Source organism: Phyllostomus hastatus, unplaced genomic scaffold, assembly GCF_019186645.2.
Source record: "Phyllostomus hastatus isolate PE091 unplaced genomic scaffold, TTU_PhHast_1.1 phas_scaffold_200, whole genome shotgun sequence".
NCBI lineage: Eukaryota > Metazoa > Chordata > Mammalia > Chiroptera > Phyllostomidae > Phyllostomus > Phyllostomus hastatus.
Genome location: NW_025334016.1, coordinates 11,595,776 through 11,623,464, shown reverse-complemented (window position 1 = coordinate 11,623,464; position 27,689 = coordinate 11,595,776). Strand labels below are relative to the sequence as shown.

General features: G+C 39.2%; 1 protein-coding gene and 1 non-coding gene across 2 annotated transcripts; both read right to left on the bottom strand.

Moving 5' to 3' along the window:
• Positions 1–26,017, bottom strand: ZNF157 (zinc finger protein 157). Its single transcript, XM_045860438.1, has 5 exons — positions 25,988–26,017; positions 10,781–10,957; positions 2,513–2,639; positions 2,126–2,221; positions 1–1,226 (listed from the first exon to the last, which is right to left on the bottom strand). The coding sequence occupies exons 2-5, from the start codon at positions 10,793–10,795 to the stop codon at positions 1–3; spliced, it is 1,464 nt and encodes a 487-aa protein (XP_045716394.1). The 5' UTR covers positions 10,796–10,957; positions 25,988–26,017.
• Positions 20,031–20,137, bottom strand: LOC123832852. Its single transcript, XR_006788114.1, has one exon. It is a non-coding gene; the product is annotated as a U6 spliceosomal RNA (small nuclear RNA).
• Positions 26,018–27,689: the final 1,672 nt, after the last annotated feature.

The window sequence follows — 27,689 nt, the reverse complement described above, 5'->3', positions numbered from 1 at the left end:
TCACAGAGAAACTTTCTCCACAGCATAAGGCAAGCGCTGACCTATGTGCATTCTCTGATGTTCTGTGAGGTGTGCTTTGCGGCAAAAGGCTTTCCCACATTCTTGACATTCAAAGGGTCTCTCTCCTGTGTGAATTCGCTGATGTTCAATAAGACGTATTTTCAAATAAAAGGCATTTCCGCATTCACTACACTCATAAGGTTTCTCTCCTGTGTGAGTTTTCTGGTGTTGACAAAGGGATTTCTTCATACTAAAGATCTTTCCACATTCACCACATTCATAAGGTTTCTCTCCTGAATGCATTCTCTGATGTTCAATGAGGCGTGCTTTAACATAGAAGGCGTTACCACATTTATTACATTCATAAGGTTTCTCTCCTGTGTGAATTCGCTGATGTATCCCAAGAGATGAGTGCACCCTGAATGATTTTCCACATTCATTACACTGATAGGGTTTTTCACCTGTGTGAGTTCTCTGATGATTATTGAGAGTAGTCCTCATTCTAAAGAATTTCCCACATTCCTCACACTTATAGGGTTTCTCACCTGTGTGAGTTCTCTGGTGTTGATTTAGGGATTTCTTTGCACGGAAGTTTTTCCCACAGTCACCACATTCATAGGGTTTCTCCCCAGTGTGAGTTCTCTGGTGCTGGGTAAGGGATATTTTAACACGAAATTTTCTCCCACATTCCCTACACTCATAGGGTTTCTCCCCTGTGTGAGTTCTCTGATGAATTGTGAGGGTTGCCTTCTCAGAAAAGGTTTTCTTACATTCAGTACATTCATATGGTCTCTCTCCTGTGTGTGTTCTCTGATGTAGAATGAGTTGTGACTTCCTACCAAAAGATTTCCCACATTCATTACATTCAAAGGGCTTTTCCCCTGTGTGAGTTTTATGATGAGCAATGAGGTATGATCTTGCACTAAAGGTTTTTTCACAGTCATTACATTTATAAGGTTTCTCCCCTGTGTGTACTCTCAGATGTTCAATAAGGTTTGATTTCCTACAGTAAGTTTTCCCACATTCATAACAGTCAAAGGTTTTATCTCTTGTATGTGTTCTTTTATGTCCAACAAAGCCCATTTTCTTGTACAAGACTTTCCCATATCCACTATATTCAAGAGTTTGATCCAAAATTTGAATCTTCTGATGCTGAAGAAGGTCATTATCATGCCTGAGGGCATTACCCCCAACAGAATTGTTGCCACACAGCAGTGAAAGAGATCCTTTTAAAACAAATTGGATCATATCACTCACTCAAAACCCAACATGGCTTTCCTTGTCACAATACAAAATTAAGTTGCTTAACACAGCCTATAAAACTCTACATAATTTGGCCTCTAGCTAATGTTCTGATATTACCTCTTAACACTCTCACCACCCACACTTAAGCTACACTGTCCTCTTTGCTATTGCTAGGATATATCACTCAGACTAGGCTTGGCACTTACTGATCTCTGTGCCCAGAATATTCACAACCTACATGGCTACATCTCTTTCACTTCACTGATATTGGTGCAATGATGTTAACCTTACCAGAAAGTCTTCCCTGACCACATTCCTTAAAAGTTCATATCTTGTCATTGGCTATCCTTCTTATCCTACATTGATTTTCCTTTCACTGCCAACCATTATGTATTTGTTTACTTCTGGTATATTGCCCTCATGTAGAATTGCAAGCTCCAGGAGAAAAGATATTAGTTTATTCATGCTGGACCCCCAATACCTGGAACATAACCAGCATATAGTTGACACTCATGAATGTATGAATGAATGCCCACAACAGAAGGCATCCAAGGCAACAGAAAGAAGGAAGGCACTGAGAATACTAAAGAGAGACTAGGTAAGGATAAATGTCTAAGATGAGGCAGGCAGAGATTGATAAGTAGTAAATAACCACAAAAATCAAGATAAAATAGGAAAGAGCACTTAAGTGTGTACATGATATTGGGATATGTGATTTAGGCATCTGGAGCATACAGCCCTCTGTCCTCCAGTCATTTTCAAAGAACAAGGGCCTCTAGAGAAAGATTCCTGAAAAATACTGCCAAAAGGTAACCTTAGACCTGAATTTCTAGGCTCTTATCTCCCCTATTATCCATATGTCCAGTTCTTGCTCACTCACCTGGGTAACCATGGCCTGAGGATTCCTCCTCTAATACCCAGAACTCTTCTCCTTGCTCCAGCTTGAAGATCATCTCTGGTTTGGCCACGCAGAGGCCTGTTAATGGGAAATGGCACAGGACATGGGCCAACTTGTCTGAGCTTTAGGGCCTCTGATGGAGGAGGAAGGTGCATCTTCATGAGCTGCACAAGGAAGGGGGCCCATTTAAACCTTTCAGCGGGGGAAGTAAGAACATACACACTCTTCCTGGTGCCCCAAACTGATCAATCATCTGTGATCCTTGAATCTAAAGCTAAAGTATCATTAAACTTTACAAAGGCTGTACACATACAGCAACCGAAAAAGGAAACACATGATACAAGGAGTTACATGGACAATAATCCTCACCTACAGATGCCAAGTTGCTGTAGTTCTCTAGCATCACATCCTTGTGCATAGTCCTCTGAGCAGGGTCCAGTTGCTGCCACTCCTGTCGAGTAAAATCCACAGCCACGTCCTCAAAAGACACAGATCCCTGTAACAACAATCTGCAATGATCAGAATGGGACATATGGAAAAGATGTTGGGGAATTAATTATGTCAATAGCACTATTGAGAATTGACTAGGACAACTACACAAGGCACATCTCCCTGTATTGCTTGATATTATACTTTGTGGGGGCAGAGGGACCCAGAATAGCCCTGCTTCTATGTTACTTTATCAATTCATGAAGAAAAGACTACATAGTACTGAGTTAACACTAAGCACTTTAACCTGCCCCAGTTGCTGGGGAAAGAAAAAGGAAAAAGGAGGAGTGCCTACTCTCAAGGAGCTTATACCCCAGTAAGGATACTTGTATATGAACACATATACAAGTAATGAGCTGTGATGAGCTGTTACAGGAGCTATACTGGATATGTATACAGGGTGCAATGGGCTTTCACCAGAGAAGGAACCAGATTGCATTTTGTGTTATGAGACTGAACTTCACTTGGGGAGGTAGCACTTTGAATCCTTAAATGAGAATATCATTTCTCTCATGAATATGGGGCAATAACATAAGAAAAGGCAGGAAGACACAAACCAAAGATAGTGAGTTATAGAATTATGTAGCACAGTATGACAGGAAAACAGTGCTTCAAGCTGTGATGAGATAAAAGGCTACAGCAGCAATTTCAACTGGTGTGCCACAAGTATTTTTAAAACATGCAATACCTGACTATTTTAGTCAGGAGCACTGACCTCTTTTTCCTTAGACTATCAAATAAAAAATGAAAACAGCAATACAATAGCCATCCAGTGTGAATGAGCCAAATTATACATATTTTTCTCAGATTGGCAAAAAAAAATTTTGGTGTGCTGCAGAATTTTAGTTATTAGTTCATGTGTGCCATGAGATGAAAAAGGTTGAAAATTGCTGGGCTATAGAGACATTGAGGGGCCAGACAGTGGAGGAATTATCAACTTTTTTTTCTATAGATCATCAGTCTCCAAAATACTTGACTCCCTATACCATCAGAATATTTTCTGACCTTCTCACAATATATTTATATTTATAAGTTACACAGAATAGTATCAAGTGGGAAAAAGGGAGACTATATTAGTCCCAGGATAATGGCATGAGCAGCTGAGTTGAGGCTGGTGCCATATATTGAGATTAGCAAAACAGGAAAGAACAAGGGTAGGCAAAAGGAGAAATTGAGATAGATCTTGGACTTGAACTAGAGTGTTTGTGCTACATACTAATAGAGACGTCCAGCTGGCAGGTGATTCTGGAGCTCAGAAGAGAATGCTAAGATAGACCAATAATTGCAAATACTGAAGAAGGCATGCTAATACTGAAATATGCTAAGAGTAGATTTCAGGTGCACTTAGCATACAAAAACGGGTAACTATGTGAGGAGACATGTTAATTAGCTTAACAACAGTACCCATTTCACTATGTTAATATATGCATATCAAGTCATCATGTTGCATACTTTAAATATATACAATTTGGGGTGGGGACTAAGGAAAGGTTTATTAAAGGTTTATTGATCAAGGAGGCACCAACTGAGAAGATAGGAGCCCTAGTGGTACCTCAAATCCATCTTCAGAAAGTACAGACTTCAATTTTTTTCTAGTATTTTCTCTACTAAAAAAGAGAAATAAAAATACAGACTTCAGGCTTCACTTATGTCAAGGAAAGGAAAAATGGGAGGAGCTGTTTTTGTAGAACTCAAGCCACAGGCAAAATTCCTCTAATGATTAACCTGTCTACGTGCAAGACTAAGCAGAAGCTATCAGCCTGAGGGCCATGGGAACAAAGCAGGCTTAAATAAGATGGAATCAGAGAGAGACTAAGCTTTCACTTTGTTACAATCTCCCCCTTTTTTGTTTATTCCTCCATCTTGAGGGAAATAGGGCAATCAGTAAATATATACAATTTTTTATAAATAAATAATAAGAAGAAAGAAAAAAGGGTTAACTAAGTATACTATAAAAGAGTATTAACTCAAAGGTAACCCCAGCATAAAAATATAAACCTTCTTAATTACAAAAAAAAAAAAAGTAGAAGAAACACTCAAGAGAGAAAGAAACACAGTAAATATGATGAGGTCTGTCCGGGAAAAGTCCAGCCATTATTAATATAATGAGATTGGTTTGTATGACATTGATGTAACCTGGCAGCCAAGGACAGTGGACTACAATGTGCATGTGTGAAGAATGACAACTTCACTGAACTCGTCAGTGGGGGCAGTAGATGCTATTGAGTGAGCATGTGTATTGTATGGCCGTCACATTCAAAATGAGCATGTAAACCAATGAATCTGCATCAGATTTTAGGTCAACCTTGAACATTGTTCTGCAAAAGCTATTTGGATGATTCAGAAGGCCATGGCTATGGGCAACTGGTGATTGGCAGCTTCATTACAACAACACACCCACTCATGCATCATGTATCATGCACACTTTTTTGGCACAACATCAAATCGCCCAGGTGACTCAGCCCCACTACAGCCCAGATTTGGCACTCTGTAACTTCTGGCTTTTCCCAAAACTAAAATCACCTTTGAAAGGGAAGAGATTTCAGACCATCGATGAAATTCAAGAAAATATGATGGGGCAACTGGTGTCAATTGGGAGAACTGTGGGAGGTTCCAAGGTGCCTACTTTGAAGGGAACTGAGGTGTCATTGTCCTATGTACAATGTTTTTTGTACCTTTTATCTTCTTCAATAAATGTCTCTATTTTTCATAGTACATGGCTGGATACCTTCTGGACAGACCTCTTATAACAAATACACATAGTAATTACAAAATATTTAAATGAGAAAATTGAGACCAAACATATTTGTATTATTTATATTACCAAATAGTAATACAAATAAATGTGTATGGGCTTACCTCACCTATTAAAAGAAAAAGGTTTTCCCATTGCCTCATAAAGCAGAACCCAACACCATGCTATATATACAAGAAACAAGCTTAAAACACGGTCATTCAAAAAGGCTAAAATTAAAGAAATGGACAAAGATTTACCAAATTAAGACAATATAAAAGCAGGGATTAAAATCCTGATAACAAACAAAGTAATATCTGAAAGTAATTATATCATACAAAGTAATGTTTATCAGCCTTTGTAATGTTAAAAACTTTGTCCACAATAAAGATATAACAATAAAGACATTTGTGAATACCTATGCACAAAGTAACACAGCAAAATCCTATATTAACCAAAACCTACAGGAATGCAAGAAGAAATAGAAACATTCTCGAAAGGGAGACTTTTAACATACTAGATTAAGTGGACAAAAAAAATGTTATCCTATAAAAGACCTAAAACAACATAATCAATAATGTGGAACTTCTATTTTTGTAATATGTTTATTGATTTTAGAGAGAGAGGAAAAGGAGGGGAGAGACAGACAGAGAGACATTTATATGAAAGAAAAACATCAACTGGTTGCCTCCCATACATGTCCCAACCAGGTATGAAACCCACAACCTAGGTATGTGCCCTGACTGATAATTGAACCTGCAACCTTGTGGTATATGGGAGGCTGCTCCAACCACCTGAGCCATACTGGCCAGGGCAACAATGTAGATCTTTTAGATGTGTGTGTGTGTGTGTATGAGGGGGGACCGAAAAAATCGAATTTATTTATTAAAAATTGTGTTTCTATTCTTACAAGTTTAAACTTAAGTCACCTTCAAAGTACTCTCCATTTGATGCAATACACCTATCAAGACATTTTTCCCACTGTTTAAAATAGTTTTTGAACTCATCAATTTAATGCCTTTTAGTGCTTCTGCCATTTTTTTGTTTCACCTCTTCCACATCAGCAAAATATTTCCCTTTGAAGACTTTTTTTATCCAGACAAACAAAAAGTTGCTGGAGGAAAGATGAAATGAATAGGGAGGTTGGGGCATGGGGGGCATGCTGTGTTTGGTCAAAAACTGCTGAACAGTCATTGCAGTGTGGGCAGGTGTGCCCATTAATCACCCATCTTGAAATGAGCGAACAAATTGAAAGAGTTTTCAGAAAAAAAATCACTGAAACTGAATGCAGCCTCTCACAACAATGCCAGCTAGTAAACTGATACAGATGGGTCCCTAGAACACTTACCTAGCAGGGGAAGCCTGTATTACAAGGGGCCTACCCTCTAGAATGTAATTCTAGTGTTTTTTGGTGATATATATATATATATATATATATATATATACCCCAAAATAGATATATAATATATATATAAAACATATAAATATATATTTATATATTTATATAAATATATAAAAACAACTATATATATTATATATTTATATTTTATAATATAATATATAGTTGCATATATAATACATTATATAAACTATATAATATATAGTTTACTATATAATATATATATATAGTTGTTTTTATATATATATAACACTACATAAATATCTACTCACTGGGTTGTACACCTGAAACTAATACAGGGGTGGGCAAAAGTAGGTTTACAGTTATTTGTATGGAAAATAGTACAATAATTAATAAGTAATAATATAAGAATAAACTGTTTCATTTACTTACAATTGTAAACCTAGTTTTGTCCACCCCTGTATAATATTGCATGTCAACTGTAATTGAAAAAATAGAAATTATTTAAATGTTAGAATTGGATATTGATTTTGAAAAATCTCTAGGAATTAAATCAATGTATTTCATTTGTTTTTTTTATGTATGTATAATAGTGAACTTGATTAAAATCTATGTTTAAAAATCAAAAAACTGTGATACATTTACACAATGGGATACTATGCAGCAGAAAGAAAGAAGGAGCTCCTACCCTTTGCAACAGCATGGATGGAACTGGAGAGCATTATGCTAAGTGAAATAAGTCAGGCGGTAAAAGACAAATACCATATGATCTCACCTACAAGTGGAACCTAAACAATAAAACAAGCAAGCAAAATATAACCAGAGACATGGAAATAAAGAACAAACTGACAGTAACCAGAGGGGAAAGGGGAGGAGGATAACAAGGCAAAGAAGGGGAGGGGTCATCAAGGAACATGTATAAAAGGACCCATGACCAGACAACAGAGGGTGGAGGATTGAATATGGAAGGTGGGGGTGGGTATGATGGGAGAGAGTAATGGGGGAAAAGGGGACAAATGCAATTAAACAACAATACAAAAAATAAAAATAAAACTAATAAAACCCTACACCTGGATCATACAAAATATACTGGGTACTTTTTCTCAAGTACCTATGGAACATTCACAAAAATGGAACATATACTAGTGTACAAAAACAGCAATCTCAGTAGGTTCCTTAAAATAAAAATATTACAAACAGCACTGATCACACACACACACACACACACACACACACACACACACGAGACAAAACAGAGTCTAGAAGTGACCCACACATGTATGGTCAATTGATGTCTGAGAAAGGTATCAAGGATATTCAGTGGGGAAAGACTACTCTCTACAACAAATGGCTCTGGAATAATTGGACAGTCATATTGAAAAAAAAATCATTGTTCTCAAGTATATTTACTGAACTGTTAAGCATAAAATGATCTCCAAAAGATAAGATTATGATGAATTTTCAAATATAAAAATTTCTATTTTTCTCATCAGGTAGTCAAGGTAATATCTATCAGGTCACTCCATTGTAAAATCTCCAATTTGCCCTATGCAATTAATGTGCAATCTGTGGGGACATACCATAAGACTACATAAATAATTTGTTCTTCATTAAACTTTTAACCAATAGCTTTGGCATCCACCTACGATTTTTGCTTGGCTCAATGGTTGTAAAATGTTTTTGTTTTTTTTTAAATAAGATTTTATTTATTTTTAGAGAGGGAAGGGAGGGAGAGAAACATCAATGTGTGGTTGCCTCTCACATACCCCCTACTGGGGACTTGGCCCGCAGCCCAGGCATGTGCCCTGACTGGGGATCAAACCAGCAACCCTTTGGTTCACAGGCTCATGCTCAATCCACTGAGCCACACCAGCCCAGGCTATTTTTCCAACTTTATCATTCTTTCCACATTAGTAATTGTCATTAGGCATTAAGGAAGAGCTTTCCCTTCTCTGTTGTTTGTTCATTTATTATGAGTATGGACTCATGGTTTATCTTGGTCTCCAGCCAGGGATCCAAGGTCATGTGTGGGTTAAATGGCCAGGGAGTAGAAAAGAAACTTTTCTGTAACTCTTTGATACAGAAGAACAATACACCAGTTGATGTATTAAGATACAATAGCTGACGGGATTAAGGTAAAAATTATGATGAAAATGGGAATGTTTGAATGAATTTTATGTGAAGTAGTTACATATCTTTCATTTAGATGTATTATTGATTTGGATACTATGTCTGACTGGGAAACACTTCCATCTAGTATTGCAAAAAAAGCAATGTAAGTTTACCCTTTGGCCCATATTATTTGCACATGATAAATGAGAATCTTTAGAACTGTCCAAGTCCATCCATACAAGTTTTTATTTTGAAGCAGTATAGAATACATGATGGACGAAAAGAGATTACCACTTTAATTAATGACATGTCAGAAGCTGGAGTGCTGGTCCAACAAATTCTCTTTAGAATTCTCTTTAGAATAGACTTGTGTGGCCTATGAAAAAGATGGATGGCTCAGAGAGACTAACAAGACTTACATAAATTAGTATTGCATACAGCATCAGTAGTTCCTGATATGGTTCAACAGTGAAAATACAGGAAACTAAAGGAGTCTGTTTCTCACTGACTGATCCTGCAAATGCTTTTTTCTCTATCACATTATTGGAAATCAGTCAACTGCCATTTGCTTTCACATGGGAAGGATCCAAATTTACATTTATTGTACCGCCAAAGTAGTATTTGAATTCAACAGTTGTCATAATTCAACTGTCATAATTTGGTTAGAAAAGATTTGAACTTGATGCAGGTCCAAAGTATAGCAACAGACTTCATTGATGACATCATGATAATATCAGAAACTGAAGCTCAAGCTAGACTGACTTAAATGCAATAGTGACACACATTTATCAACTGAAGCTTGTTGATAAATGCAATAAAAATCCAAGGGCCCAGGGAGTGAAGAAGTGAAATTCGTAGGAATAATACCCTGGGTAGGAGCCGCCCATGACACTCCAGAACCGAAAATAAACTGCTATTGTTGCCTACCCCTGGTACGAAGCAAGAAACAACACCTGATCAGTTACTTGAATTTCACAGGATACACATTCCATATCTGTGAATATCACTAGCTCCTCTCCATAAAACTACATAAAAGAGGTCATATTTGGATAAGGTCCTGAAAAAAAATAACCTATCTCTGAACAACAATCCACAACAGCTCACCCTGGATGGTGTGGTTCAGTTGGTTGGAGTTTTGTCCCATAGACCAAAAGGTTGCGGGTTCAATCCCAAGTCAGAGGGTGTACAAGAAGGCAACCAGTTTCTCTCTCATATTCTCTCTCACATTCACTCTTTCCCCTTCTCCCTTCCCTTCTCCTTCCCTCTCCCTCTCTCCCTCCCTCCCCTCTCTCCCCTCCCTCCCCTCCCTCCCCCTCCCTCTCCCCCTCTCTCCCTTGCCTTCTATCTTTCTCTCTAAAAGCAATGAAAAAATGTCCTCAGGTGAGGATTAAAAAAAAGCAATAGTTCTCTTGATGCCTTTGGACACTCATGCATGATCCACACTTAGATATGATTCTTGAAGTGTGTGCAACTTGGACTAACGAAGATGGGAGCCCAGTAGGCTCATGACCAAAATGACCACAGTGATAAGGATGGAGGTTATGCACAGATTTAACAACATGGACTTCCAGTCACCAAGGGTGACCTGGCTACCCTGGCAGAGAGCCTAATTTGCCAACAGCAAAGAACAACACTGAATCCCTGATATGGTACCATTCCCCAGGGTGATCAGCCAGCTATCTGGTGGCAGGTTGATTCCATTGGATTATTTCCATCATGGAAGGGGCAGCACATTGTTCTTATTGCAATAGACAGTTACTCTGGATATGGATTTGCCTCCCCTGCATACAGTGCTTCTGCCAAAACTGCCATCTGTGTTCTTCCAGAATGCCTTATCTACCATGATGGCATTCCACACAGCATTGCTTCTGATCAAGAAACTCACGCCACAGCAAATGAAGTGCAGCAATGGGTCCAATCTCATGGAATTCACTTGTCTTACCATGTTCTCCACCATCCCAAAGCAGCTGGCTTGATAGAATGGTGGAATGGCCTTGTGAAGACTCAAGTAGGCCTTTGAAACAACATGGAGTTCCTGCAGGTCCTGAAGAATGAACTGCAGAAGTCAGTGGCCACAGTAGCTTCTGCAGCTATATGCAAATTTTCTTCAGGACAAATCCTGTTGGTACATTAGTGGGGGAAGACAAAAATGAAAACGAATACTATGGAGACAATAAGCAGTTGTTTGGTTGTCACCAATATGTTATATACACAGTATTTCTCCCCCCCCTTATCCACAGGATACATGTTCTAGGACCCCCCAGTGGATGCCTGAAACCACAGACAGTGATATAGCCACGAGCCAAAGAACAACTTGAATTGCTAGAAGGTAGAAGAGGCAAGGAAGGATTCTCCTCTAGAGCCTTCAGAAGGACCACGGCTCTGCCAACACCTTGATTTCAGACTTTTGGCCTCCAGAACTATAAAATAATAAATATTTGTTGTTTAAAGCTAAGTTTTTGGTCATTAGTTATGGCATACCTGGAAACTAATATTAATTGTATTGGGACATGAGGTACTGTAATAAATACCTAAAATGTGGAAGTGATTTTGGCTTGGGATAATTTGTAGAATCTGGAAGAATTTTGAGGCATGTGACAGAAAAAGCCTAGATTGCCTTGAAGAGACTATTGGAAGAAACATGGACATTAAAGGCACTCCTGCAAAGGCCTCAGAAGGAAGTGAGAAAGACAGTAGAGGAAACTTCTATCATCTTAGAGAATATGTGTATCATCATGAGCAGAATGTTAATAGAAGTATGACCATTAAAAGTGCTTCTATGGTGAGATATCAGATGAAAATAAGGAACATGTTATTAGAAACTGGAGGAAAGACTACCCTTGTTATATAGTGGCAGAAAATATGACAGATTATGTTCTATGGTTGTGTGGCAAATAGAACTTATATGGAATTAACGGATATTTAGCTGAGAGATTTTCAAGCAAAATATTGAAGGTATAGCCTGGTTTTGTCTTGCTGCTTATAGTAAAATGTGAGACAAAAGAAACATATTAAGGAAGAAACTATTAAGAAAAAAGGAACCAACACTTGATGATTTGGGATATTCTTGGCCAACCCATATTGTAAAGAATGCTAAAATTAGAAAATTCAGTGTTACTAACTAGTGTTATGGAGAAAAAGTCAAGAGTATGGCTAGAGATTTTTTTCCTGAAGATATTAGGTATGTGACTCCTGGACTTACTGAACCATCTAGGAATAGAGATGGGATTATCTAGTAAAGATCTCTTGTCTCATGGGGACATACACAAGACAGCTACAAGGCTTTTGAGAAACATTGCATGCCTGAACTGAAAGGGACAGACACTGGACGAAATGAAAGAAGGCTGTCAGGCTCCCAAAATTTTGCAGGTAGGAAACCTTCTGATGGAACTACTTAGCTGTAAACATATGCTACTTTGCAAAAAAGGAAGAATGACTTCAAGGGCAGAGCCTTGGGTGCAGTCAGAGGGTGGAGATGCAGGCCCAGAGGTGGAGACCAATGGAATAGTAGGCAGTGCAGGGGTTGAAAGTGTTGCCACAGACACAAAAGATGGAGCCACCACAGCCCCAAAGGGCAGAGAATTATGCCACAAAGAATTAGTTTCAGGCCTTGTGTATGGATGTAGTTGTGAAACAAAACTAACTCCATCTTTGTGTCCCTGATTTCTTTTCTACTCACATTTTTCATGCTGTGAACTCTGACCAACCTCTCTATTCTCAACCAGCATGCCAAAGCCTTACAGTTAATCATTATCTGTTTCTTAAACCTATACAATGTGGCTGTAAAGATTCTTGTCAGTAATTGGCCAGAATGGAATGACAACTGAGATAAATATCAAACCAGTGTGAGTGTCCATTCTAAGTAGTCATTATCACAAAACCACCAGGAGGTATGGTTCCTGGAACATACTGCATTCTTAGTCCCTTTGTGTTGTCAATCATTAATACCTAAGGTATACTATAAAAAATATACTGTAAAGCAGTCTGATAGCGAAGAATATCTGCTCATAATGTTGTGTCACCTATCCACTCCAATCCTATCCCTGTAAGGAACTTACCTTATAATAAATTCTTTTATGATCTGTGGAATTGGCTGCATCATATTTTTGGTCTCAAAAAACCCTTTCATTACAGTGGCCACTACACTGGTGTTCTACCCTCAGACACCTCAAAACCTAATGGAGCCCTGGCTGATGTGGTTCTGTGGATTGAGAGCTGGCCTGTGAACCAAAGGGTCACAGTTCAATCCCTGGTCTGGGGAGCATGTCTGGGTTGCAGGTCAGGTCCCCAGTAGGGGGAGCAGGAGATGGAACCACATATTGACGTTTCTCTCCCTCTATTTCTCCCTCCCTTCCCCTCTCTAAAAATAAATAAATAAATACACAAACAAATAAATAAATCTTAAAAAAAAGAAACCTAATGGAATTGCCATGCTGAACTGCATACTTGCTTTATTCCTTCCAATTTCTCCTTTTTGGAATGGGAATGTCTATTTCATGCCTGATATACCATTGTATCTTGGATAACCTGTTCTCTCATTTCACAGATTCGTAGATGGAAAGAAAGTTTGCCCCAGGATGAATCATACCCAGAGTCTCAACCCATCCATACCTGACTTAGATGATTTAAATAGTAAGATCAAGGGCTTTTTGATCTGATGATACTTAGATGAGATTCTGGACTTAGATTTGAAGCTATAATGGGTTAAGATTTAAGAATGTTGGGATGTGGTGAATTTATTTTGTATGTGTGACAAATTTGAATTTGGGGATTAGAGGATGGACTGTAATAGGTTCAATGGTAGCCCCCCCAAAATATGTCCACATGCTAACACCCAGATTCTGTGAACATTAACTTATTTGGGAAAATGATCTTTGCATATGCTGTTAAGGATCTTAAATTGAGATCATCCTGAATTACCTGGGTGGACCCTAAATCCAATGACAAGTGTCCTTATAACAGAACAGCAGAGGAGATGTGAGTGATGTTGTGGTTCCTAGGCACCATTCAGATCACCAGCACATTGCCCAAGATGAGCAACATGGTCTTCATGGTGTTTGTGACAGGTAATGAGGAGCAGTCTATACAGGTGGCTGCAAGTTGGGAAGATGACAAAGTGATAGAAGCATCCTTAAAAAGTTCTGTTGCAGCCTGGCTGGCGTAGCTCAGTGGATTGAGCGCGGGCTGCAAACCAAAGTGTCGCAGGTTCGATTCCCAGTCAGGTTACATGGCTGGGTTGCAGGCCATGACTCCTAGCAACTGCACATTGATGTTTCTCTCTATCTCCCTCCCTTCCGTCTCTAAAAAATAAATAAATAAAATCTTTAAAAAAAAGTTCTGTTGCTGTTAAAATCAATACCAAAATATACACTCACTAAAAGTTGAAACACCAGTTGCAAATGGGAACCAGTCAGAAAATTTAATCTGGCCCCTACTGGTGTGGCCCAGTGGGTTGGGCTTCACCCTGCATACTGAGAGGGCTCTCGTTCAATTCTCATTCAGGGCACATGTGTGGGCTACAGGCCAGGTCCCCAGTTGTGGGTATGTGACAGGCAGCCAATCCATGTTTCTCTTACACATCAATGTTTCTCTTCCTCTCTTTCTCCCTCCCTTACCCTTTCTCTAAAAATAAATTAATTAATCATATTTTTTTTAAAAAAGAATGTTTACTCTGTTTTCATTCCTCATTTGAATCCTATAACACTTCTAAAAACTCTCAGTCCAAATTTTGTGATACACAACCTTCCTCTCTTAATAGAAAATCATATATTTAAACAGGAGGAGAAAGTTCAGGACATGCTACTCCCTCTGAAAAGCCTACTAGATGTTTAAATAAGAGACCTATCCAGTTAAAAAGACTTATCTAAGAAAAAGAAGATCAACACTATGAACAGTAACATGACAACAAACTCACAAATATCAACAACTGAACCTAAAAAAAACAAAAACAAAAACAAAAACAAACTAAGCAAACAACTAGAACAGGAACAGAACCACAGAAATGGAGATCATATGGAGGGTTATCAGTGGGGAGGGGGAGAATGGGGGGAAAGGTACAGGGAATAAGAAGCATAATTGGTAGGTACAAAATAGACAGGGGAAGGTTAAGAATAGTATAGGAAATGGAGAAGAAAAAGAACTTATATATATGAACCATGGACAAGAACTGGCGGGGGGGGGGGTGCTGGTGGGAGGGGGAGTGCAGGGCAGAGGGGAATAAAGGGGAGAAAAAAATGGGACAACTGTAATAGCATCATCAACAAAATATATTTTTTAAAAGAGATACCTACACAGAACCTCACTGTCAGTGTGAGAAAACTAACCAAAACATTTGAAGGAAGAAAAGTGAAAGAACAAAGGAAGATTAAGAAGGAAATTGAGACATCCAGTCAAGATGAAGATGTACATACACACAACTTGCCTCCTCGCTAGGCAAGCTGTAATTTTTGCTAGACTAAAAAAAACAACTATCACCCAGAATAATCAGAAAATCAAGCTATATGAAGTCTGAGAACTAAGGAATTAAAGAAGTCACATCATCCAGATGAGTAGGAGGGGTGGAGATGCAGAGACGCTGAACAGGTGGTCCCACACCCATGTGTGGCAGATAAAAATTAGGAGGGATATCTCGGGAGTGAGAGATGCCAGCCCCACACCAACCACCTAACCCAGGGTTCCACTGCCAGGAGGATAAATCTCCGTAAACTCTGGCTGTGAAAACCAGTGGGGACTGGGGCAGAGGAAGAAACTGTGGAGTTCTTAGGAGTCTCCTTTCAAAGGGCCCACGACGTACTTTGGACTTACACACACTCACTCCCTCTGGGTTCCATCACTGGGGCAGCAGATGGAAGAGTACCAGTGGCACACAGGGAGAAATTGAAGTGTCTGGCATGAGAGTTAGTGCTGGGGGACAGCTTCTTCCCAGAGAAAACTCCAGAGGCCAGGCCACGGCCATTGTCCCCTTTCTGAGCCCTCCCCCACACAGAGCCACAGAGCGGTGACACCATATCTGAGACTCGAACAACCTGGTTCACATGGGTTGTCCTGCCCTGGTGATTACCTAAGGATCCACCCCATCCAACTTACTGGTATACTCTTCCACAACAGGCCATGCTACTAAGACAAGGAGTCAAAGCAGCCCTACCTAATACATAGAAACAAACACAGGTAGGTGCCAAAACGAGGAGACAAAGAAATATTGCCCAAATGAAAGAACAGAACCAAACTCCAGAAAAATAACTAAATAAAATGGAGATAAACAATCTATCAGATGCAGAGTTCAAAACACTGGTTATTAGGATGCTCAAGGAACTCACTGGGTACTTCAAAAGCATAAAAAAAAATACCTGGGCAGAAATGAAGGTTATACTAAGTGAAATTTAAAAAACTTTAAAGGGAACCAACAGTGGAGTGGATGAAGCCAAGAATCAAATCAATTATGTGGTACATAAGAAAGAAGAATACATTCAATCAGAACAGCAAGAACAAAAAATAATTCAAAAAATAAAACAAAACAAGGATAGCTAAGGAGCCTCTGGGACAATTTCAAATGTACCAACACTCAAATCATAGGGGTGGCAGAAGGAGAAGAGGAAGAACAACAAATTGAAAACTTATTTGAAAAAATAATGAAGGAGAACTTCTGTATTTTTGGTGAAGAAAATAGACTTCCAGGAAGTCCAGGAAGCTCAGAAAGTCTCAAAGAAGTTGGAACCAGGGAAGCACACACCAAGGTACATCATAATTGCATTACCCAAGATTAAAAATAATGAGATAATCCTAAAAGCAGCAAGAGAAAAGTAGACAGTTACCTACAAAGGAGTTCCCATAAGACTAGCAGCTGATTTCTTGACAGAAACCTTACAGGCAAAAAGGGGCTGGAAAGAAGTATTCCAAGTTATGAAAGGCAAGGACATATATCTAAGATTACTCTATCCGGCAAAGCTATCATTTAGAATGGAAGGGCAGATCAAGTGCTTCCCAGACAAGGTCAAGTTAGAGGAGTTCATCATCACCAAGCCCTTACTATATGAAATGTTAAAGGGACTTAGCTAAGAAAAAGAAGATCAAAACTATGAACAGTAAAATGACAACAAGCTCACAACTATCAACAGCTGAACCTAAAAAGCAAAAACAAAAACTAAGCAAACAACTAGAACAGGAACAGAATCACAGAAATGGAAATCACATGGTATGTTATTAGTGGGGAGGGAGACAGGGAGAATGGGGAGAAAAGGTACAGGAAATAAGAAGCCTAGTTGGTAGGTACAAAATAGACAGGGGGAGGATAAGAACAGTATAGGAAATGGAGAAGCCAAAGAATTTATATGCATGACCCACAGAGATGAACCAATGGGGGATTGCTGGATGAAATGAGGGGTATCGGGTGGGGGGTGGCAAAAGGGTTATGCTATTACAAATTGGGACAACTGTAATAGTATAATCAATGAAATATATTTAAACTTCTGGCCAAGATGGAGGTGTAGGTAGACACACTGTGCCTCCCTCTCGACACAACCAAAAGGACAACAACAATTTATAAACAAAAAACAACCACTACTGACAGAAAACTGAACTGTATGGAAGTCCAACAATCAAGGAGATAAAGTAGACACATTCATCCAGATCAGTAGGAGGGGCAGGGTCGGACAGCTAGATGGACAGGGCTGGCGGACCCTGGGTGCGCAAGGCAGCAGTGGGCAGACCCAGCGAGGCAGCCGATTGTGGAGGGGTGCAGCTCACAAGGTGGCTGGGGGACTGGGTGGTCCCACATTTGCACACAGATAAACCAGGGGAGCGAGACAGACCATGCAACCCAGGGTCCCAGCACAGGGAAATAAAGCCTCAAAACACCAGCTGAAAACACCTTTGGGGGTTGAGGTACCGGGAGAAACACTCAGCCTCACAGGAGAGTTCATTGGAGACACCCACAGGGTACTAGAACGTATACAAACCCACCCACACAGGAAACAGCATCCAGAAGGGCCCGATTTGTTTGGGGGAAGTGGGGGAAATGACTGAAATCTGGCAGAGAGCAGAGCAAGTGCCACTGTTCCCTCTCTGACCCCAGCGCCACATACAGCATCACAACACAGACACCTGGGTTGCCCCACCCTAGTGAGCACCTAAGGCTCCGCCCCTTACTTGTTACTATGTAACAAGCACGTCAAGACAAAAAAAAAAAAAATGGCCCAAATGAAAGAACAGATCAAAGCTCCAGAAAAAATACAACTAAGCAACGAAGAAATAGCCAACCTATTAGATGCACAATTCAAAACACTGGTGATCAGGATGCTCAGAGAATTAGTTTAATTTGGTCACAAATTAGATGAAAAAATGAAGGCCATACTAAGTGAAATAAAGGAAAATGTACAGGGAACCACTAGTGATGGGAAGGAAACTGGGACTCAAATCAACGGAGTTCACCAGAAGGAAGAAAGAAACATCCAATCAGAAAAGAATGAAGAAACAAGAATTCAAAAATATGAGGAGAGGCTTAGGGACCTCCAGGACATCTTTAAACATCCCAACATCCAAATTATAGGGGTACTAGAAGGGGAAGAGGAAGAGCAACAAGTGGAAAAGCTATTTGAACAAATAATAAAGGAGAACTTCCCCAATCTGGCAAAGGAAATAGACTTTCAGGAAGTCCAGGAAGCTCAGAGAGTCCCAAAGAAGTTGGACCCAAGGAGGAACACACCAAGGCACACCATAATTACACTAGCCAAGATTAAAATTAAGGAGAGACTCTTAGAAGCAGCAAGAGAAATGAAGACAGTTACCCACAGGCATTCCCATCAGACTGTCAGCTGATTTCTCAAGAGACCTTGCAGTCAAGAAGGGGCTGGAAAGAAGTATTCCAAGTCATGAGAGGCAAGCACCTACATCCAAGATTGCTCTATCCAGCAAATCTTTCATTTAGAATGGAAGGCCAGATCAAGTGCTTCTCAGATAAGGTCAAGTTAGAGGAGTTCATCATCACCAAGCCCTTACTATATGAAATGTTAAAGGGACTTAGCTAAGAAAAAGAAGATAAAAGACGTGTACAGTAAAATGACAGCAAACTCACAACTATTAACAACCACACCTAAAACAAAAACAAACTAAGCAAACAACTAGAACAGGAACAGAATCACAGAAATGGAGATCACATGGAGGGGTATCAACAGGGGAATGGGAGGAGGAAAGAGGAGGAAAAGGTACAGAGAATAAGTAGCATAGATGGTAGGTAGAAAATAGACAGGAGGAAGGCAAGAATAACATGGGAAATGTGGAAGCTAAAGAACTTATGACCCATGGACATGAGCTAAAGGGGGGAAATGTGGGTGCCAGGGGATGTGCAGGGTGGAGGCGAATGAAGGGCAGAAAATGGGACAACTGTAATAGCATAATCAATAAAATATATTTTAAAAATTAAAAAATTTTAAAAAGAAATATATTTTTAAAAGAAGGAAATTGAGGAGGAAAATTGGAAAAGAAACACTGGCTATTAAAAGAAAGCAAGAAGTGTTGACAAACAGAATGGAAGAAGAGGAAAGAATGAGAAAAGACAGAAGATGGGGCACCTCAAGGACATATAAAACAGCAGATAGCACTGGACCATGCCAAGAGTGCTGCTTGTTTTACAAAGACAAAGCAAGAAGGAGAAAGTGCCAAAGCTGCTGCTTTATTGAAAACAGGCAGAAATAGAATTTAAGAGGGAATCTTATGCAAGAGAAGCCTTTCTGATGGTTTTTCCTTTACAAACCAGTTCCCTATACATGCTGGGAAAAGTGCCTGGCAGTTTGCTGCACAGGCAGGAAGACCAACTACATCCATGGTACACTCTTCCAGTAGAAACATATGGACACTGTTGGGAACAGTACTAAATACATGCCTTGTCTTCTAGATATTGATTAGCAATTTCTTTTTTCTGTTGAAAATTATTTAACAAGTTTATTTATTTATTTTACATAGATATACACATATTTATGCATATATATAATCTATATCACACAGTAATATATACAACTAAACAAAAATAATATCACATCTACATACTGTTTTGCAACTTGCTTTTTCTTCTCAGGTAAATCACTAAAACATACATTTTATATAATACTGTATTATAAAACTACAGTATACTTGGAGATATTCAGACTTTGGTTGATAAAAAAAAAGGAACAAAATACATATGTAAAATACTGAAGACCAAAAATATGGAATGCTTCACGAATTTGCGTGTCATCCTTGCACAGGGGCCATGCTAATCTTCTCTGTATTGTTCCAATTTTAGTATATGTGCTGCTGAAGCGAGCACTGATTAGCAGTTTCTTATTTCATAATGCTCTTCCTGCACAAATTTCTTTGATAACATCATCAGAACACTCAAATTGTACACCACCCAGCAACTAAGAAATAAAAAGAACCAGCCAGAAAAGTGCTAGAAAAGCATGGGGAAAACTTCAAAAGGAAGGGAAAGGTAGATGAAGTTCTCAGGATGATGGTGAAGATGAAAATACTTGGAATACAAATTCTACTTAACAGATGTAATGAGACTAGTACAAGATGTACAGTAGTCATTGTTTGTCTTATGATTTAATTCAACTAAAATTCTATTGGAGAGGTAGGACTGTTTTACGTTTTTGAACTAATCTATATTTTCAAGTGTTTCTTTAATCTTGCTTAGTGGGTGTAGGTTAAACTGGTCTAATTTAAGAAAGTCAAGATATAAAACTACTAAATGGCTACAAAGTCTCTGCAAATGGCAACCAACTATTAGAAATCTAAAGAATCTAAAGATCTGACAGGATTTTCCTCTATCACCTTTCTCATGCAGTGTTTCATGTACCCATTATCCCTATGCTCTCAGATAGTGTGTTTTGTTTAGAAACATTTTGCTCTAAAACTCTTAAGCCCACACAAAGTAAATGGCTTTTCAGACTATATAATTTGACTCTGGGTCAGACGCATTTTAATTAACCAATCAGATGATAATTTATGTTTAGCCTTTCTCTTATCACTCATCAACTACAAGCAAAATCTTGTAGTATTTAATCTTACTTAAATACCAAGTGAAAAATCTTTTCAAAAGGAAAAATACCTAGAGACCAGTAATAACATTTATGATGACTGTAATTGAAAATAATGTTTTTATCATCCATATTAAGATCTATGAAAAAGTTTCTCCACCCTCAGGTATCGGGAAATCTTTACTATAGAAGAATTATTGATTTCTCTGTGGGGTCATTGTAATTTGTGTGTCTGATTGCGCTAAATCTAGACTTCAAAGTTTCTAGCTATTAGGCCTGTCAACCAGCATGCCTACCTTCTAAAACTTGTGTTAATATTTTCTTCTTTTCACTTCCTTTATCCTAATATTTATCTACTTATAAGCTCCTTAAAAACCACAGGAAAACAAAGGCAGTAAGTAAATAAATGGCAATAAAACCTAGCTGGGAATGGAAGCATTTCTGACTCATCTTTGGAAGATCTATGAAGGAACAGTTGGGGAGGGTAGAGTACTGATGATAAGGAGAAAGTTGCCATGCATGGCTCAGGATCATCAGCCTCCAAACAGTATTACCACGCAGTGTGAAGAGGAAGACTTTTCACTGACATCCACTGAATTCCTTACACTTGAGTGATCCCTCTCCTGTGACACAAAAATTTAATTTCTGGAAAAATATCTTTAACAGATAATCATGGATGTGCATAAAAAATCCATCAAGGAATTTTACCACCAAATTTTCGTTTCTAATGAAAACCTACTGCCATTGCAAATGCTCAAAAGATGGAATGCTGTGTAACCATTAAAATTATGTAGAGATCTAGACATGGAAAAATATTTATTTTCTTGGTTTTTAACACTCCCAGTGTTTCTTGTTTTTAAGAGAAGGCAAACATTTTTATTTTTATTTTTTAGATTTTATTTATTTATTTTTTAGACAGGGAAGGGAGGGTCAGAGAGAGAGAGAGAGAGAGAGAGAGAGAGAGAGACATCAATGTGCAGTTGCTGAGGGTCATGACCTGCAACCCAGGCATGTGCCCTGACTGGGAATCGAACCTGCAACACTTTGGTTCACAGCCCGCACTCAATCCACTGAGCTACACCAGACAGGGTGCAAACATTTTTATTAGTTTTACTTTATCCTTCCATTATTTTGTAAATTATAGGACAAACCAAGGAAATAATTATGTTAATATCATTATGACCCCTCTACCAAAAAAATATAAAGTATGATATCAAAGAAGTAAAAGTTCTCTAATTTTAATCTGTACTGGAAAAGAGCTCTGTATTCTTTTCCTCTTAAGAAGTAAGCTTACCTCTGCTTCCAGAAAAAAACCGTAAATGTACTTTTCCCTATTCTTCCTGCTAAGTACAGCTAAAACCCTGACACTATATATAAAACAAAGGGAAGACTCTGACAGTTGAAGAGAAAGCAGACCAGCCACAGACCTCAGAACCTGAGGAACAACATAGCAGTGATTCCCACCCTGGCCAGTGTGGCTCAGTTGGGTGGGCATCACCCTGCAAACTGAAAGTCTCAGGTTCAATTCTCAGCCAGGGCACATGCCTAGGTTGTGAGTTTGGCCCTGGCTGGGGCACATACAAGAAGCAACCGATCGATGTTTCTCTCTCACATTGATGTTTCTCTCTTTCCCCTCCCTTCCCTTCTCTCTAAAAATAAATAATAAAGTTAAAAAAACAAAGGTCATTCCTTTGAGTTTGCTTTTTATCTCATATATCTCAGACTAGGTGCTGGAGAAGCTGGAAACCCAAAAATGCCAGTGGACACAAACAAATACAGCTCTAAGAAAGCCTATTTTCTCAAGTCCAAGGACAAGCAAATGAACAACCTAGAAAGACAGAAAAATTTTAAGTAATAACTACCTTACTCCAGCCAAGCATCATGGAAAAAAATTATGGGTCCCAACACCATCTCATCAGCAAAAGCCAAATCGGGAGTACATTATTTCCACTCTTATCTGGCTATAGTAAAGTGCTACACCTGCTACAACACTGGTGTGATATAAGATCAAGTGGGGGAAATAAGGCTCATCTGTTCTGGGCAGTAATGAGGCTCCTCATTCAGTGCTGGCAGTGGAGAAACCATGGGGAGCCTGGACTTCTACCCCAAATCAGCAGTAATGAGACATCCATCCTCCATCCCACTGGAGTAGTGTCAGGGGAGGCCTGCTGGTCAGGGCTTTCATCACGGCCAAGGAGCAGCAAGCGCAAACCCCGACCCTTACATGGTATCAGGGGAATAATGGGGAAGCAGCAATTAGGCACTACTACTCCTTCCACCCAGGGAGGAATCAGGTGAGACAGTGGAAAGCTAGAATTCCACCCCCACCCAGAAGTAGTTCTCCACCTTGGGTGTCATGGGAAGCTAAATGGGAGACCTGGACTTCCTCCCCCACCTGGCTATAATGAAATGGTGTCTCACCTTCCTCAGGTGGAGACCAGATAAAATGGGTTTAAATAAGAACCAACTTTGGCTCTGGCTGGTGTGGCTCAGTGGACTGAGTGCCAGCCTGTAAACCAAAAAATTACTGGTTTGAATACCAATCAGGGCACGTGCTTGGATTGCAGGCCAGGTTTCCAGTTGGCAGCATGTGTGAGACAACTGATGAAGATATTTCTCTCACACATTGGTGTTTCTCTCCCTCTCTTTAAAAATAAATAAATATATTTTTTAAAAACTCCTGAAGAATCAGCCCTCGCTGGTGTGGCCCAGTGGATTGAGTGCCAGCCTGCAAACCAAAGGGCTGCTGGTTCAATTACCAGTCGGGCAGGTGCCTGGGTTGCGGGCCAGGTCCCCGGTAGTGGGCGCACAAGAGGCAACCACACATTGATGTTTCTCTCCCTTTCCCCCTCCCTTTCCCTCTATCTAAAAATAAATAAATAAAATCTTAGAAAAAACTCCTTAAGAATCAAATTCTAGTAACATAATACCAAAAGAATCTAGGTTTCAGTTGAGAATTACTCATATCAAGGACCACAAAAATCTCAAACTGAATGAAAAAAAAAGTACCAAGAATGAGAGAACAAAGATAATTATCCAACAAAGATTTTGAATCAACCATCACAAAAATGTTCTTACATACAAGTTGGTAGTTACAGAATAGCCATGGGGATGTAAAGTACAGTATAGTAAATGGAGTAGCCAAAGAACTTATACCCATGGCCCATGAACATGAACAAAGGTGTGGGGATTGCCTGAGGGAGTGCTGGGTGGAGGGGGGCAAAGGGGAAAAATTGGGACTACTGTAATAGAATAATCAATAAAATATAATTAAAAAACCAAAAATGCTTCACAAGCAGGTCTCAGCAAAAAACATAGAAGATGGAAATTTTAGACCTGAAAAATACAATAGTCAAAATTAAAATTCAATGGATGGCCTCAACAACAGAACAGAGAGGACAGAGGAAAGAATCAGTGAAATAGAGCACAGAAGAATAGAAACTTAAAAACGAAAACAAAAACTAAGCAAACAACTAGAACAGGAACAGAATCACAGAAATGGACATCACATGGAGGGATTTCAGTGGGGACTGGGAGGAGGGAAATGGGGGGAAAGGTGCAGGGAAGAAGCATAATTGGTAGGCACAAAATAGATGGGAGGAGGTTAAGAATAGTATAGGAAATTGAGAAGCCAAAGAACTTATATGTACAATCCATGGACGTGAACTAAGAGAGGAATGCTGGAGGGTTGGGGGGTGCAGAGTGGAGGGCGGATAAAGAGGGAAAAATTTGGAAAACTGTAATAGCATAATCAATATAATATACTTTAAAAAGTCAAATGATGAAGCTATTGCTGTTAAAATTAGCAACAAGATAGGGATGCCTGATACAATTGAAAATTGTTTTCCTGGCTTTGGCTCACACAATAGAAGATGAAACAATCAGAAAATATTGCAAAGAAATAAAAATGTAACTTTCTTTGCCACAGATATGATGTAATATGTAGAAATTAGAATTCACTAGATTGGGAGTAAAAGGGAGAAAACTGTACTTGAACAATGATTAAAATTAAAAAAAAATAATTCATTGGATAATTTCATAAGGGGCTAGATACAAGATAAATTTATAAGAGCAGATAGTTTTTCCTCTATAACAGCAATGATGAAGTGAAAATGGGAAAAAGACCCATTAGTAATGATAACAAGAAATATATAAAACAAACTTGTTTAAGGAACTAGACTCATACAGTTAAATTTTAAAAATTGACAAATATAAAACAGTCACACAGACATACCATATCCCTGGATAAGAAGATTTAATAGATTTAATAGCACTATATTAAGGTAATGTAAAGAATAAATTAAAGGAAAAATGTAAACACAAAGCTCAATAATAAGATGGTGCATAGAAAATTTTAGCTAAAGAGCCTCTTAGAAGGATATTCATGCTCTTGAATGATTTTTCACAAAGGAAGGCTGAATATTAATGAATTAACATGTAATTTAAAAAGTTAGATAAAGAGAAAATAGTAAAGGTTAGAGCAAAAATTAAGGAAATAGAAAACAAAGCTATATTAGAGAGGATCAACAAGGCCAAACGTTGGTTCTTTGGAAAGACTAATAAAATTAGCAAGCCTCTGGGGAGACTGATGAAGGACAAATCTAAACAAACATACTATTAATTATTAAGACTTGACAACAACACACAGCAAGGAGTCTAAAAACTAACAACCACAGAAACCTCCATCCCTGACCCACATAGACTCCCATTCACTAGATTCTTTTTAAAAATTATTTTATTGTTGTTCAAGTACAGTTGTCTGCATTTACCCTCCCCTACTCCCACCCACCCCATCCATACCCACCTCCCTCCCCTGATTCCACCCCTCTTGGTTTTGTCTATGTGTCCTTTATAGTTGTTCCTGAAAATTCACTAGATTCTTTAATTCCCCATCAGTTGAACTCACTGACAGTAGTGTATCTTTCCCAAAAGCCAACAAAGCCATCACCTCAAAAATCACCACAGTGACTGTCAAGCCACAAACCTTCGTGCATTCGCTTTAGCGCCACGCACCACCAAGACTTAAAACGGCCTCTGAGGGCCACTATCGTTTCTGGCCATCACCCCTGCCACTGCCCCTTTCAGGGATATTCGTTTCGCACACGATCATAAGGGCTGTGAGGCTGTGATCTACTCACTCTGAATCAGGTGCAGTTACGAATCCGCCCAGACTTTATCCGTGAGTGACGTTGTCGGTCAAAAAACATGGCTGCTCCCAGGTGTCCCCACGTGAGGGGCGCCATCTTAGCATCTATTCCGTACAATGGGTGGTTCCACAGAAAGTGGGGGTGGCGTTATTCATGGGTAGAAACCTTGTGAATGCGAGCTTCAGGAGCACCTAGTCTTTGGAGCTGGGTTCTAATGGTCTGTGCAAAGTTTACAGAAGCAGAGGTGGCAAACTCCGATCCCTGAGGAGAGAGGAGAAGTTTCCAGATCTTCAGTGGAGATACTACTGGGGAGAGGGGGAAAGGATTAGTTTCTTCCTAGGAGATGTCACTAGGAGGAAAGAAGTTAGGATGGTACAGTCCTCCCTCCAGGCTAATACTATTGGGCAAGAGAGGGAAGAAGGCAAGGTGGTACAATCCTCTCCTTGGAGATATTGCCAGGAAAACGGGAAAAAGAGTAATGAAGGTTCCCTTCTGGAGGATACCGGTGGAGGAGAGGAGTGAGACATCAAGGTGGTACAATCTCCTCTTGATGGGGGGGGGGGGGGTGTTAGTATGGAAGAGCCTTGAATTACCGTCAATATTGATTTCCTGCATTATCCCACTAAAATAGTAGCCAGGAATAATAATTATAATGCTAGCCTTTGATATGGACAACTAATGTTTTTCAGTATACCCTCCTGCAGAAAGCCTTCTCTGACAAGAGGTAGAGAGGGCTCTTTCTCCACTGAAGGCATTTCAAACCCAACAGGCCCTGGCTAAACTTCAGTATGGATTGCTGGGTACTCAAATGATACTCAGATCTCTCTGGGCCTCAGCTTAAGAATCAAGAGAGTTAGATTGTCAGCCTCACAGAGTATTCCATTTTCTTTGTCTCTCCTATAATATTTGTGAATTGAATGGGAGATAGAATGGCAAATGTGAGAATATTGCTGTAACACACACACTTCTACAGAAGCTACCGAAACTTATTATTGTCATGACTTCTCTGCATTTCAAATCCTGGGCTCTGGTAACTTCCATCATCAATGCCTCCTTGGCTTATCTCAGACTTGGGCCTTTTTTTCCGTTTTTATTGAATTTATTGGGGTGACATTGGTTAACAAAATTATACAAGTTACAGGTTCACAATTCCACAACACATCATGCGTACACTATTGGGCTTTTTTTTAAAACTCTACCAACACCTATGTTGTACTCTTCTGATCTGGATTCATGTCCTATATTAGTGATTTCATTATCAATGTCTCTTTATTTGGACCCTGAATTTAAACTGCTGCTAACCCTTCCATAATATATGCCCTTTATAGATTGAGAGACTAGGCATACGTTAATTTTCCACTATCAGTGTCTCTCTGGTCTAGATCTCAACTATCAGACCCTGCTTAACTTTTCAACTATCAGTGTGTTTTAGATTCCTCCAAAACAGTCCTCTGTTATAGATGTCTGGTTTCAAGTTCAAACCAGAGAAGTAATGATGTTTGTAAAGTAACAGAGACCCAAGTTGAAGAACTGGACCTAAAGACCATTGAAGGTAGACATTTATTCATGGGAAAATGTCTGCTTATAGGCCTGGGCTTATGGCCTATAAACAAGATGCTGATTTCTGGAAAAAGCATTAACTGACATTTTCAGACCAAACCAAGAAGAATGATAATGGATACATTAATATTTT